This window comes from Lemur catta, chromosome 5 (assembly GCF_020740605.2).
Source record: "Lemur catta isolate mLemCat1 chromosome 5, mLemCat1.pri, whole genome shotgun sequence".
NCBI classification, from domain to species: Eukaryota; Metazoa; Chordata; class Mammalia; order Primates; family Lemuridae; genus Lemur; species Lemur catta.
Window position 1 is genome coordinate 111,854,196 of NC_059132.1, and position 13,720 is coordinate 111,867,915.

Here is a 13,720-nt window from a genome sequence, read left to right on the forward strand (position 1 = left end):
ACAGCTGACTGTTACCCTAGAAGCAGAAACTGTGGGGCACTATTCTTTGCTAGCTCATTTCTTGGCCCTCCAGACGTCAGGCTCTCGGCAAGGGGTGAGGCAGCAGCCCTGGCAGGTGTCCGGGCCAACCCCTTCACTGGCCGTCGTGTGGAAGAAAGGCTATATTTCCTCTGGATTTGGGGAATCCAGATTACCCCTTTTTATTTCCTTAGCCCTGGCACTAGCTAAATACTTTTTCTTCCTCCTGTTGGTCTCATCCTCTTCCACTATTTTCTTGGTCTCCAGGCTGTACAGGGCTCTGCACTCGGTGCTGGGTGGGATACGGAGGTCACAGGTGTGGTGGCTGCACTCAAGCAGGGAGCCCAGGTTTGTGGGGGCATTTGTTGGAACGCACGTAGCAGCCCCTCGGAAAACGGGGCCTCAGATGGGTGAAGCAAAAGCCAGCAAGGTCAGCTGAGGCCAGGCCTCGAGGAGAAATGTCCTCTGGGGCCAGGCTGCACAGGCACAGAGGAGACCTTGGCACCTGCTGCCCAGCACCCCCAGCCCTCTGCCAGGATCGGCCCGGGGGCTCACACTGCCGTGAGCAGCCGTAGGTACGTGGCGACTGGTGTGGTTTCCCTGGGACGCCTGCTTGTCTGGCAAGTCATTGCTTTTGTCTCTTCCCTTTTTCTGCCACACTGTCGCTACTGGAACTATGGTGTTGTGGATTTAGAGTCGTTTCCACAAGGGGTTTACTGAGTCTGAACAAAATTATATTCCCAAGAAAAATTCCTTAGTGGGTCCCTCATAATTCTGTTTCCCTATTAGTGGGCCTTAATAATTCCCATTTGCCTGTAGAGTTTTCTAAAGAGATAGTTCTCTGGGAAGTGTTTCCTTTTCAAGCAGTGTTTCCACTCAGAGGACTTAATGTTATAGTTGGCATCTGAGCGAAACAGTGATGATGTCTGTAATCTCGGTTTGGCTCCTGGGGTTTGGGAGATCTGGTTTCCCTAGCAGAGCAAAGAGAGGGAAGTATCACAAGAGACGAAACTTTAAGAGATGGCTTCTGCAGAATGAGATTTCTGGGGACAACTCTTACTTGTGCATTTGCTTGCAAAAAGGGATATCAAATTGTTTATGAATATACTGAAGTTGTTTGTTAAAATTTTGTGGAGTTATTTTTGGGTTTCTGATCAAGGAGGTTCTGGCACAATAGAAACGGTTTGACTTCCGTTGTTATTGGCGTGTTAAGTTTAATCGAGGTGGTGACATGTGAGAAGTGGTTTAGCCCTTGACTCCGGCCACTGCCGTGGGTGACAGGGCTGAGGCTCGGAGAGCCGTGCGTGAGGCTGGGCTTTCGTCTCCTCCAGCACGGACAGCCCCTGCGTGGTTAGAGAGCAGGGGGCACAATGTCTTGAAATCGAGTCCAGAATCTGAAAGTTCCATTGCATCCTAAAATGTCTGCTTCTGCTTTTACCAAACCTGAAATGTGAATTGGTGGATCAGTGGGGTTTTTGTTTTATGTCCTTTTTATCTTCCTGTCCCGCCTCAGCAAAAGAGAGTAACGAACAGTGGAATGTCCAAAACCAACAAAAACGTGCAGGCGGAAAGGCAGAAGGCGTGGCAGCAGGTCGCGGTCACACCACCCAGAAATCGCTAGCCAGGTTACGAGTAATCAAATATCAACAGAGATAATTTTAAAAGATCAAATCAAACATTGAAACTGTAAGGCCCTGTAGATTACCGCCGCGATAGTACTGTCCGTCTCCAACTCATATTCTTTTATTTTCTTTCTAGAAAGAGAAAAAGGGTTTGTTGAAGTTGCTCTCTGGCGCCTCCACCAAACGTAAGCCCCGAGTGTCGCCTCCAGCGTCACCCACCCTGGAGATGGAGCTGGGTGGCAGCGAGCTGCCTCTGCAGGGAGCGGTGGGTCCAGAGCCGCCCCTCGGCGGTGGCCACGGCAGGGCCAGCTCCTGCCCCACGGACGGGGACGGCCCAGTGGCAGCGGTGGCGGCAGGAGCGGCCCTGGCGCAGGACGCGTTCCACCGGAAGGCGAGTTCCCTGGACTCGGCCGTGCCCATCGCCCCCCCCGCCCCGGCAGGCGTGCTCCTCCCTCGGCCCCGTCGTGGGCGAGCCCAGGCCCGTCGTTTGCGAAAGGTGAGTCCTGTGTCATTGCAGCAGACAGCTAGAACTGCGTGGCGCTGTGTGCCGGGTGTTCTTTCTGATATTGAGATACAGGTCCACATCCTCCTGCATGTTTTTGAACTGAATTTGTAGCCACCACCAAGCACTGACTTTCTTTTACACTTGCTACAGCATCCTCTGTCCTCCCTTTTCCTCCCATTTCTTATGTGGGTGAGGTCCCCCCCCCCCAGCCTTCTTCTCCTTTATCGTCTTCAGTCAGCCGCTCGGAATTACATCCAGAGGAAACCTGTCAGTCGCTAGAAACGGGCTCGTATTCACGTCCTCCTCCTCGCCTCTGCCGTCGTCAGCAGCCGCTCCCTTTTTCTGTCCTTTCCGTTTTTATTAAAGGTTGACATCGTTGCCCGCTGGCTGTGAAGGGCTGGAGCATGAGAGGGGTCCGCTGAGGGGGGTCTCCTTGTTGTCCCTGAGCCAGGGGTGTGGCGGCGAGTTCCCAGCCACAGCCTGACTCCCCTCCAGGCCCGGCAGGGGCAGGGCCTGTTCGGGCGACTCTGGCCTCGAGAAGGGAGCCGTTGTTTGACACTGATACTCGGTGCTCGGGGTGTGTTAAGAAGGAAAATATATTTAATAAGACAAATCCGTACTTGGATTATAGAAACCGAAAAATGCAATACTGTTTGTTACACAAGAAGACACCCTGAAGTGCACTAAGTGGACTATTTTCACATAACATATAAACATATAAATTTGTTTCAAGTAGCATCTGTTTTATTCTTTCTATCAGCTTTGTTTCCTCGGTACCCGAATTTTATAAATAAAGCAGATTTCTCATTTGTGGAGGTATTGCCTTTTTGGTGGCATTTCCTGTGTTGCGGATGTGAAATCTTACTGAAGCATTACACTTCCAAGTGACTTAAATTCACCTGACCTCTGCGTGTCAGGTGGCGCCATGTGACATCTGTATCCACCACATCTGAGGCCTCCGTCTGTGTGATTTTTTGGCATACTTTTTTCTTAAACTATGAAAAATAGAAAAGAATAAACCTCCAGTAACCTATGTACCCTGTGTACAAAGTGCATGATTCATTATGTATTCTTATAGTGAGGTGAAATAATTTTTTGGAGTTTAAGCCTTATAAAGTCTGTTTTGAAATAAGACATCACCCTAAAAAAAGTGTTCGCTTTCTACAAATGAAATCATTCCATCTTTCCTCTCGTCCACTGTGCTCTCGGGCAAGCTCTGAAATTTTGTCCAGAATTCACTTAACCCTCAGCTCTGGGTGTCGGCCTCTGTCCCGCGGCGTCGGCCTGCTCTCCAGGGACGTCCTGCTGCCCGGACTCATTCTAGCTCCTTGTCTTTCTCCTGGTCACAGAGGCTCGCGCTGTCCCTCCAGACGGTCATCCGCACTTTCTCCCTCGTGCCCCGAGGGGCCCTCTGTTGCGTTCCCTGTCACCCGTGGTATTTGTGTGACTGCTGTGCGTGACGGTCACTCTGCCCAGACTCTCCCTGTCCCCCCACGCATTCCTTCTCAGTTGCCAGCTGTCCTCGTCCCTGTGGCTGCTGCATTCCGGGCCCTTCCTCTTAGAGCGGCGTTTCTAGCAGCGGCTCCCGCGGTTCAGATCATCTGAGCGGGCGGAATCGCTGGCGCAGATGGGTGACGACGGTTCGGGGAGCGAGGGGTGTGCGTGGGGTGGGAACGCGGAGGGTTTGATGGCGGGAGAGGTGGGCCAGGCACTCCAGGATGCTCCGGCGGGTTTTCTATGCACCATTCCGGTTTTTCCAAGTGGGAAAGGGTTCTTCGGAGAAGATCTCTGCCCAAGCTTATGTTTTTATAATCCATATGTTCGATGGAATATCACACATAATTGCCAGCCAGAGCAGCTTCCCCCAGCTCTTTCGTACAGTGGCGGCAGCGGTGTTCATTGAACTTGGATTCGTAGATCTGACTGTAAAAACAACAGGAAAAACGTGAGCAAACATACAGGAAAATGTTCTGTTACTCACTGGGAATGAGTTTTTCGGTTAATTAAAAGCTACCAAGCATATATAGTTTAAGGATTACCTGTTTTTGTATTTCAAACATTTCAACACAATGAAAAGTACTTAATGCTAAAAATGAAGGAAAGATTAACTGTCACATCAGTGTGATTCAGGAAGCATTTCAGAATCTTACAGCCCCTCAATTCACAACACAGACGCCAACAACTCTTGCCCCGGCGCATCGAGGAAGCCTGGGGCGCTTTTGGCAGAACTTTCACTGCTAGAATGTCTTGGAAATATTTTTCGGTGTGTACTGTTGGGACAGTGTGAGATGGGATTCATCTACAGCCTGTGATGAGAACAAGCCTGCGGTCTCCTCTCTAGCCGTGACCCTGTCACGTATTTCCAAGGCAGGAGGATGTGACCAGGACAGCCAGCGCGTCAGTGGAAAGAAGCATCCACGTGGTATAGAGACTTCAGCAGCCTCGTCATAGGGCAGGACGAGCCTTGAAGTGAGCCGACGAGTCTGTGTCAGCCCAGAGAATCCTCCGGGGATCAAGAAGATTCTTTGTGTGTGTTAGAGGCTGAAGAAAACAAGCAAGAAATAGCGCTGTATCCTGGAGGCAGAAAATGTATAATTGATGACAGCAGAAATAATAGAACAAATATATTTGGCTCTATTTTAGAGGGATTGAGAAAAAATGATTAGGCAGTTGCAAAGAGAAAGTGGAAATAAAATATTTCAGAAGGGATGGCAAATCAAAGAAAGTATGTGTGACAGGGTCTGTTTGTTTCCTCCTAAAAAAAAAAAATAAAGGACTTAGGGAGACACAGCAAGTCATCTATATCTGTGTGTATTTTTTAATTTAGGAATTAAATTGTTAACCACATACCTATAAGCCCATCCCCTAAACTGGAAAAGAACCTGTGATCTTTGGTCGGGGATTAAGCTAGAAAGAACACGGGAAACATACAAATTGGATAGAGATGGATTCACAGAAAGGCGGTCGGGCTTAACCAGCGTGATTAATTTCTTTGAGTCGGTGACAATGAACCCAGTGGGCAAAGCGATGGACGTAATTCACTTGGACTCGAGCAAGCTGGTTTCGCCAGTGAGACATTGAACCAGACATGAGGTGGCTGCGGCAGGTGGCAGACAGCGGCATGTGGTCGCTCACCCAGGCCAGAGCGAGGGACCGGTGCCTCCCAGAGCCACACCAGGGGAGATTGGAAACAAGAACATGTGAATTACAGAGAACACCAGAGAGGCCAGAAAAATTAAGGAAATAGAAGATTTATACTAGTAAAAGATTGCAAGTGACCATTCAGATGGAAGCTGGGATACCGTAGCCCAAACCAAGCAGGTTGGCATCAGATGTCAGTGGAACTTCCTTCTGTGCCAAGACGGTTCCTCGAATTCCACCCTGGTAACCGCCACAAAAGCTGAGTCGGGGTCGCACAGCTGCCGAGAGGCAGAGGCCCATTGCGGGCCGAGTGTGGGGGCCGCGCTGTCCCCTCACAGCTCTGTGCCTTGTGCACAGGGGGAGGGGGCTGTCCAGCCACCAAGGTCCCAGTCAGCTTTGCACATTTTTTCTCTGCTTTTAAAAATCTTTCCATTTTATTCATTCATTGGCTCATCTTATTTTTTTAATTGTGGTAAAACATACATAAAATTTACCATTTTTTCAAGTGTGCAGTTCAGTAGCATCAAGTACATTCACCTTGTTGTGCAGCCGTTCCCCACTGTCCATCTTCAGAACTTCTGTGTGCATTACACACCAACTCCTCATCCCCTCTCCCCAGGCCGGGGAGCTGCGGTTCTACGTTCTGTCTGTGAGTGACAGTTCTGGGTACCTCATAAATGGACCCATACAGTATTTGCCCGTGTGTGTGTGGGGGGGGGGCTTATTTCACTTAGCACCGTGTTTCTAAGGTTCATCCATGTTGTAGCGTGTGTCGGAATTCCATCCCTTTTTAAGGAGCTTTGTACATTTTAACAGATTTACTATACGATTAGGCCTTTTGTTTTTGTCACTTGGCATGCTTATTAAGAAGTATTGTATGTGCTGTGCTAAGTGGTACGAGGCATAGAAAGTGCATTTGGCATCATCTCACCCTTCGCGCAGCTTATGGTCCAGCAGAATAACCGAGGCAGGGACACAGACCGCAGCAGTACAGTGTAGACTGTGCTAAGTGCCGTAAGAAATGGACGTGGAGGCCTCTGGGATCAATAAAGCACGACATCACCTCCAGCCCTGGGGCTGCAGATTGCGCAGGGGGACTGGAGCCAGGCCTTGAGAGGGTGGGCAGAGAGATCGTCACGGGAAAGTCCCAGTGGAGGGAACTGTGTGAGCCAGGGGCTGCGAGGGAGAAGTGACGTCCTGGTTCGGGGGACATTTTCTGGCTTCGGGGATTGTTTGGTGTGCTCGAGGTGAGACTAGTAGCTGCACCTCTAGAGAGAGGTTAAGGCCCGGTCATCTCAGGCTTTGCGCACCAGGCTGAGAGTAACCTCACACATGGCACTGGGAGCTGTTAATGGTGGTGTTTAGCAGTGGGGACCTGCAGATAGAGCTGCCACTTAAGAACATGTTCACGTGGGTCTGTGTAGACTGGATTGGGGACAGGAGGAGACTGGAGGCAGGAAGGGCAGGCAGATGACTTGACCAGGTGACTGGTAATGAGGTCGTCATCCAGGATGGTGACAGTGACAGTGAAGAGGAGTGGATCAGCAGGAGCACGGTGATCGTGGGAGAGCCGTCTTTGACTCCTAAGGTTCAGAGCGTCTCCAAAGCCCTATTCGCGTAAAGACTAGCACGATCCGCGTGAGGCAGAGGGTGGAGAAGCGGAGGCAGGGGCCCTGCAGCTGTGCCTCACATCTGCCGGCTGGTCTGGAGCCATTCGACTTGGCAAAGCCTTTCCATGCCTGGAATAGTTGGCCAGTTGCGCCGGTATTTGGCCGCTCGCATCTGTATTAGAAATTCCTGTGTGAACCACCTCCCGAGGCTGGAGCCCAGGGTCTGAGCTGGCAGGTTTCTGGTGGAGGCTGTTACTGGCGCACCTGGCAGTCTGCATGTGATCGCGCCTGTGTCACAGTTTCCATTATGCGCACGGGTTCTCATTCCACGCCCCCAGAGGTTTATAAAACTCAGCAGTGAAAATTTGCTCCCACTGGGAACTTGGCAGGAAGATTATGTTCTTAGCCTAGCAGCAGATATAGCTCAAAAAAATTTTTTTTGACAAAATTGGTTTAGTACGTTTTATAAAATGCATATATTAATCTAATTCACTTCAAGTTTTTCAAGAACTATTTTTGTTCCATTTCACCTTCAAGGCAGCTCGCCGAGAACCAGTAGGGAATACATCTCATGAGAGATCTACTCTGAATATGTTTTGAGTCACTCGTACATTTTTTCCCCAGAATTGTAAAGCTTTGCTTTAAATTTTAACTTGCCCCAAATGGCAACTGCATCATTACTTTTTTACACGGATTTTTGGCATGTTGACATCAGACTTGAGAAATCTTCTCATCTAGATCCTTCCTTCAGATAAATCCATGATGAAATTATTTGTCTTGCTTTTAAAGATATCAGAGAATGGATTGCAAAACCCTAACCGTGTCATTCTCACGTTTGTCAAGTCTTATCAGGAAGTTGTTCAGGCTGTGGCCGGAGTTTGTTTCCTGGTTGGAAGTGGCCAGTCCCTGCCCGGCCCCTCCCTGCAATGCCAGGACCCTGCCCGCCTGCCTGAGCCACATGACAGTAACGGGGGGTAGCATGGTGGGATTGAACTATGTGCCAAACACTGTTTTAAGAGCATAATTCTTACAGTGTCACTACGCTACGTGTTAAATACTTTAACCCACTGTGGTCCTGTCCTACAGATGAGGAAGCTGAGACCAAGAGGGCCGAGGTAACCAGCCCCAAAGTAAACCGCTCTGACTGGCTGCAAAGGCTGAGCCACCCCAGGCCAGAGCTGCTCCCACACTGCGGCACCCCCCTCCTCCCATGCTCGGTGGGACCCCCAGCCTGTGCCCTGTGAATGTTCATGTTTGAATTGGCTGGGCCGTCCTTGGAAATGATAAGCCAGCCTCTGCGATGTGCTTTGCCTTCGGATCTTGGCGTGTAATTTGGTCCCTGTGCCCAGAGGAGCTCAGGAATTGCTTGGGCAGCCACTTAGCCTCTGCAGAGATGCGCTTTTTGTAGTGTAATAATCTGGAACTCTTGCTGTGGTGTTTCTTAATATGAGTGGGTTCTGGTTTTTTGTTGTTTTTTTAAGAGACAAGGTCTCGCCCTGTTGCCCAGGCTGGAGAGCAGTGGCCCGATCCTGGCTCACTGCAGCCTTGAACTCCTCAGCTCGAGTGATCCTCCCGCCGCGGCCTCCCCAAGCACCGGGAGCACAGGCTGAGCCGCTGGGCCGGGCCTCGCATGCTGGTGTTTATGGCACGGGGAGAGGTGAAAGGATGAGGCTCTGATGCGTTTCCGAAGTTTTGGGGAATTGTGTAGAGTTTGTCCGGCTCTCATTGTCAAGCCATAACCTCCCTCACTTTCAGTCCAGGGTGGATCCTTGGGAGGCTATAAACTCATTTTCTGACTTTGAGAACCAAATAAAAATAGAACTGAATCACCTTTGTGACTAAATACCCATTAGCATCACACAGAGAAAGATGTCGCGTCATTTGTTAGCTACCTATTGCTGTGTGACAAATCACTCCCCAAACTCAGTGGCTTACAACAATAGTAAACATTTATTATTTCACAGTGTCGGTGGGTCAAGTCACTGGGGAGCAGCTCACCTGGGTGACTGTGGCTCAGGGTATTCCTTGAGGTCGCAGTCAGGACGTCGGCCCGGCTGGGGCCTGGCTGGGCTGGAGGGGCCACTTCCGCGGAGCCAACTCGCTCGCTGTGTCGGGGTCGGGGTCGGGTCGGGGTCGGGGTCGGGGTCGGGGTCGGGGTTGGGAGGAGGCCCGGCGCCCTCCTGGTGCTCCCCACAGAGATGTCGTCATCACTCGGCTCATCTCCCCAGCGTGGCTGATCCAAGGGAAAGTGACGTGGAAGCCACACTGCCTGTTAGGACCCAGCTGCGGAAATCACACGCTGTCCTTTCAGTGGCGTCGGTTGGTCACGTGGGTCGTCCCCGAGCCTTGCGGCAGGAGCCTGCCCAGGAGCCTGGACGCCAGGGCCGTGGGCCGCTGGCCGTGGCGGAGCTGGGCTGCCGGACACCGTTCTTGTCTCCTTTGGCCGGGAACAGCAGGAGGGCAGTAATGGAGAGAAGTGATAGAGGAGGATAACAGGATGCGGGACATAGAAACGTGACTCTGCCTTTGGAGGAAGGGCGCGGGGACAGCGGGACAAACAGTGTTGAACTAACAGGGCGTCTGCGGTGCTGAGTGGTGGTTGCCGCTTCCCACTGACCCCCGAGGGCCGGAGAGCCACCGGCCTCAGGCAGAATGGGGCACATGGGGCCGATGAGCGTCCTCAGAATTGCTGCTCACCCGTGTCCAACTCCAGCGTAAGGGACAGAGACAGACTCCCAGACTCACCTCCAGCAGGCAGCCCTGACCCCTGACCCCTGACCTCTCTGTGCTAAGAACACAGAGGCAGCAGCTCAGAGAGGGCCGAACCCAGCTGCACCAGCAAGTTAGTTCACCCTCTCTTCTGGGAGATGACAGAAATGGTTCCCCTCCTGGAAAACGGAACACGGCTCTTCCTTCCGTGTGGCGAAGACACGAACATGAGGAAGGGGCAGGGATGGCTCCCCCCGTACGGGTCACGCAGAGGATCCGGTCTGGGCCGTCAGCGGTGGGCCGATGTGCACATCCCAGCCCCGTCTTTGTCACGCCGGTCTCTGCTCAGCAGCAAACGGCTGCGTTTTGAGTCGTTTTACGAGCGTCTATGAACGGGTCCGGGCTGGTTCTGGTCTGTGTATGGCGAAGGCTCGTGCAGACCGATAGCGCCTCACTGTTTTCAATCGCCGCTTCGAACAGGCTTAACAGAAACCTCTCTCTCTCTCTCTCTCTCTCTCTCTCTCTCTCTCTCTCTCTCTCTCTCTCTCTCTCAGGCACAGGGTGGTGGTTTCCTACCCTCCCCAGAGCGAGGCAGAACTCGAACTCAAAGAAGGAGACATTGTGTTCGTGCATAAGAAGCGAGAGGATGGCTGGTTCAAGGGCACCTTGCAGCGTAACGGGAAGACCGGCCTCTTCCCGGGAAGCTTTGTGGAGAACATCTGAGGAGCCAGCAGGGGGAAGGCTTGGCCGTCACACCACACAGCAGACTGGCGCAACGCAACGCAACGGAAAGGGCACACGTGCGGGCTTGCAGACGGTCGGGCACCGAGCGGAGGATTAGCGAGTGACCCCGGTGCCCGGCACGGTCACACCGGCCAGCGAGGTGGGGAGGGTGTTGTGTGCGTTGGTCGCCCGGGGATCTGGCGTGTAAGGTGTGCCTTGTACTGTCTGATTTACTATACAGAGAAACTTCTGTTTTTAAAGATACATAACTAAAATGGACAATTGTTTACAAGGCTTAACTAATTTATTTGCTTTTTTAAACTTGAACTTTTCTTATAATAGATAAATTCTTCAGATTATGATCTTAAGAAATTATTAATTTATGAAATGATAGCTAAGGAGAAGCTGGATTATCTCCTGTTGAGAGCAAGAGGTTCGTTTTGACGTAGACTGCATCTTCCGCGCCCCCGGCCCCCGGCCCCTCACCATTATAGTTTGGGGTTATGTTTTGCTTCTTTAAGACAGAAACGCCAGTCCTCTAATTTGGTTTCCTTCTTTGGGAAACGGAACACTCAGCTGAGTCAGTATGCTTAAGGGCCTGGGGTAGGGAGACAGAAACTCAAGACGAGAGAGGTTAGTGACTCCCCGTCTTTCTAGTTTGGTCAGGAATCACCCTTAAGACCTAGTCCTCAATTTCATTTTGTGGGTTTTTAGGTTTCCTAGAATGAAATCAGTGAAGTGATTAGGGAAGAATAAAGCACAACCCTTGAAGAAATGTATCCAGAAATATATCTAGTTTTATAGCAGAAGCAGCTCAATTCATTTGTTGGAAAGTCGAGAAAACTGCAGTTGTACTCACTGTCTGAGAGTGACTGTGAAACGTCATTTCCCGTTTTACCCCGAGCCATCTGCATGCCCGGGACACGTTTGTGAGATAGTGGTGGTTAGTGATGTGCTCGTGTAAAGTCAAAGGCTGTAAGAAACACTGTGAAAAGTTTCCATTCATCCATTGTGACTCTCCCCGCCTCTTGCATGCGCAACTGGATTCCGCGGTCACGTGGACTGTGCATGGCGTGTGCTTCATTGCCGTTTCCTGTGGAGGTTGGTCTGTGCCCAGAGTCGACCAAGGCAGGAGGTGTAAAATAAACAGTGTTCTCTCACCGACTCCGAAGCCACTGCTGACCAAGGTCTCCTGCGTGCACGCAGCTGCCCCTCTGGCTAAGGCGTCCCTTGGCCATGACGCGAGTCAGGGGTGAAAATGCCCTTTCATGCCCTCCCCGCAGACAGATGGCAGGGACGGGTTTATCCGGGGGCCACTCCTGTGGCTGTCGTGCCGAAGCTCTGCAGGGCTTGGCGCGAGTGACTCTGCCCACACCTTACAATTGTGGTCGGATCCATCTGAGCCCGTCTTTTTCTATCCGCTCTTTGATGTCATTGGCCTCCCCGACCAGTGTCATCGCAGGGCCACGCAGTCGTGGGTCCGGGTAGTCCTGAAAACAGAAGGAAGGAAGACAGCTGGTGGTGAATAAGGTCGTTACCACGGTTTTCTCATGGCCAATCAATAAATAAATAAACCTTTTCTTTTTTTACTTTTAAGAATTGAAACTGGGAGATAGAAATATGAACTAAAGTCTTCTTGCAATGACAAGAGGCTTCATGGTCTTAAAAAGATACATTGTGTGGTTGAAAATAAAATCATTCCTAAATTAACCTTTTTATAAAAAATAAAACACTGTACATTATGTTCCTGTGTGTTGAATTTTTTTAAAATACTTGGATATTCATGTAATATATAAAAGTTTGGTGAAATGAACTTTAGTTAGAAAAAAAAGCTGGCATCAGCTTTCATCTGTGTAAGTTGACACCAATGTGTCATAATATTCTTTATTTTGGGAAATTAGTGTATTTTATAAAAATTTTAAAAAGTAAAAAGACTACTACAGGTTAAGATAATTTTTTACCTGTCTTTTCTCCATATTTTAAGCTATGTGATTGAAGTACCTCTGTTAATAGTTTCCTGGTATAAAGTTGGTTAAAATTTCATCTGTTAATAGATCATTAGGTAATATAATGTCTGGGTTTTCTATTGGTTTTTGGAGACAGTAGATGGAGATTTTGTAACAAGGGCTTGTTACGCAGTGATATGGTAATGATAAAATCGCAGCTTATCATTCCTTTTCATGTTAATAATTTGAGGACTGGATAAAAGGTTTTGAGATTAAAATTTGATGTTCAACCTTTATGTGTCCCTTGTGTCAGTCCTTAAAATTTTGCTTTTTTTTTTTTAACCTGGCACACATTTGACCCAATTTTTACTTCATAAAAATTCTGTGCATGTGCCTCCAACAGAAGGTGCCTACAAGAATCAGTTTGGAGACTGTGACACATTTTCTCTCTCCAGCTAATAAACCTTATTTGTTCAGTTCTCCAAGAAGCTTAAAGTCTTCTCGAAAGAGTTTGTGGAATCGTCTCACGAGGTGCTGTGACGCTCCGCTCCCTTGTCTCCCCTCAGGCTACCAAGGTGGGTGCTGGGGTTGCCTCACGCGGGAGTGGCGGGCCTGTGACCTGCCCTGTGAGAGTCCCGGGTCTCAGCTCAGCTGGGCTCACGGTCTGCAGACTCACCACAACGTTAAGCTTCCATGAAATGAAAGGACCATGTAAGTCGTGTTAAAAAATATTTTCCTGTTAACTTTTGGTTACTATCAAATTACTTATCAAAATTAAAACTCATGAATTCTAGGTTGCACCGTAGCTCTGCCAAATACTACCTTTGTGGTCACCTGGGCAAGGTGATTATTAATAGTTTGCTGCTGTTTCTGCCTTGTCTGCCGCACCGGGTGGAGAGGAGGAGATGGAGTCGCTGCTCTGGAAAGTGCTGTTTGCACGCGTAGCAGTCCTCGTTCTCTGGTTTCAAACATCTCATCTCGCTTCTTGGAGTCTGGGACATGGTGCCTTTCGGGGTCTAATTAGATTTAGAAGGAACAAATTAAGGTGATGTTTCCAACTCTTTGTGTGTATCCATGTGAACTTTTGACCAGGCGTGGTGCCTCATGTCTGTAATCCCAGCACTCTGGGAGGCCAAGGTGGGAGGATCACTAGAGTCCAGGAGTTTGAGACCAGGCTGGGCAACATAGTGAGACCCTGTCTCTACAAAAAATAAAAAAATTAGCTGGGCATTGTGGCGTGCACCTGTAGTCCCAGCTATTTGGGAGGCTGAGGCAGGAGGATCGCTTGAGCCGAGGAGTTGGAGGCTGCAGTGAGCTATGATTGCACCACTGCACTCCAGCCTGAGCAACAGGGCAAGACACTGTCTCTTATAAAGTAAATATAAAAAAAAGACAAAATGTGTTTTGAACCAATCAAATTAATGTAGCATCCTATTACAATTACTC

General features: G+C 49.8%; 1 protein-coding gene across 1 annotated transcript in view; it reads left to right on the plus strand.

Annotated features, from left to right (window-relative positions):
- Nucleotides 1–12,570, plus strand: part of SH3RF1 (SH3 domain containing ring finger 1) — a 152,034-nt gene extending 139,464 nt beyond the window's left edge. Inside the window, 3 exon segments of the mRNA XM_045552534.1 lie at nt 1,777–2,064; nt 2,066–2,136; nt 10,160–12,570. Of these exon segments, the coding sequence (XP_045408490.1) occupies nt 1,777–2,064; nt 2,066–2,136; nt 10,160–10,328 (528 nt within the window). The 3' untranslated portion in view covers nt 10,329–12,570.
- Nucleotides 12,571–13,720: the final 1,150 nt, after the last annotated feature.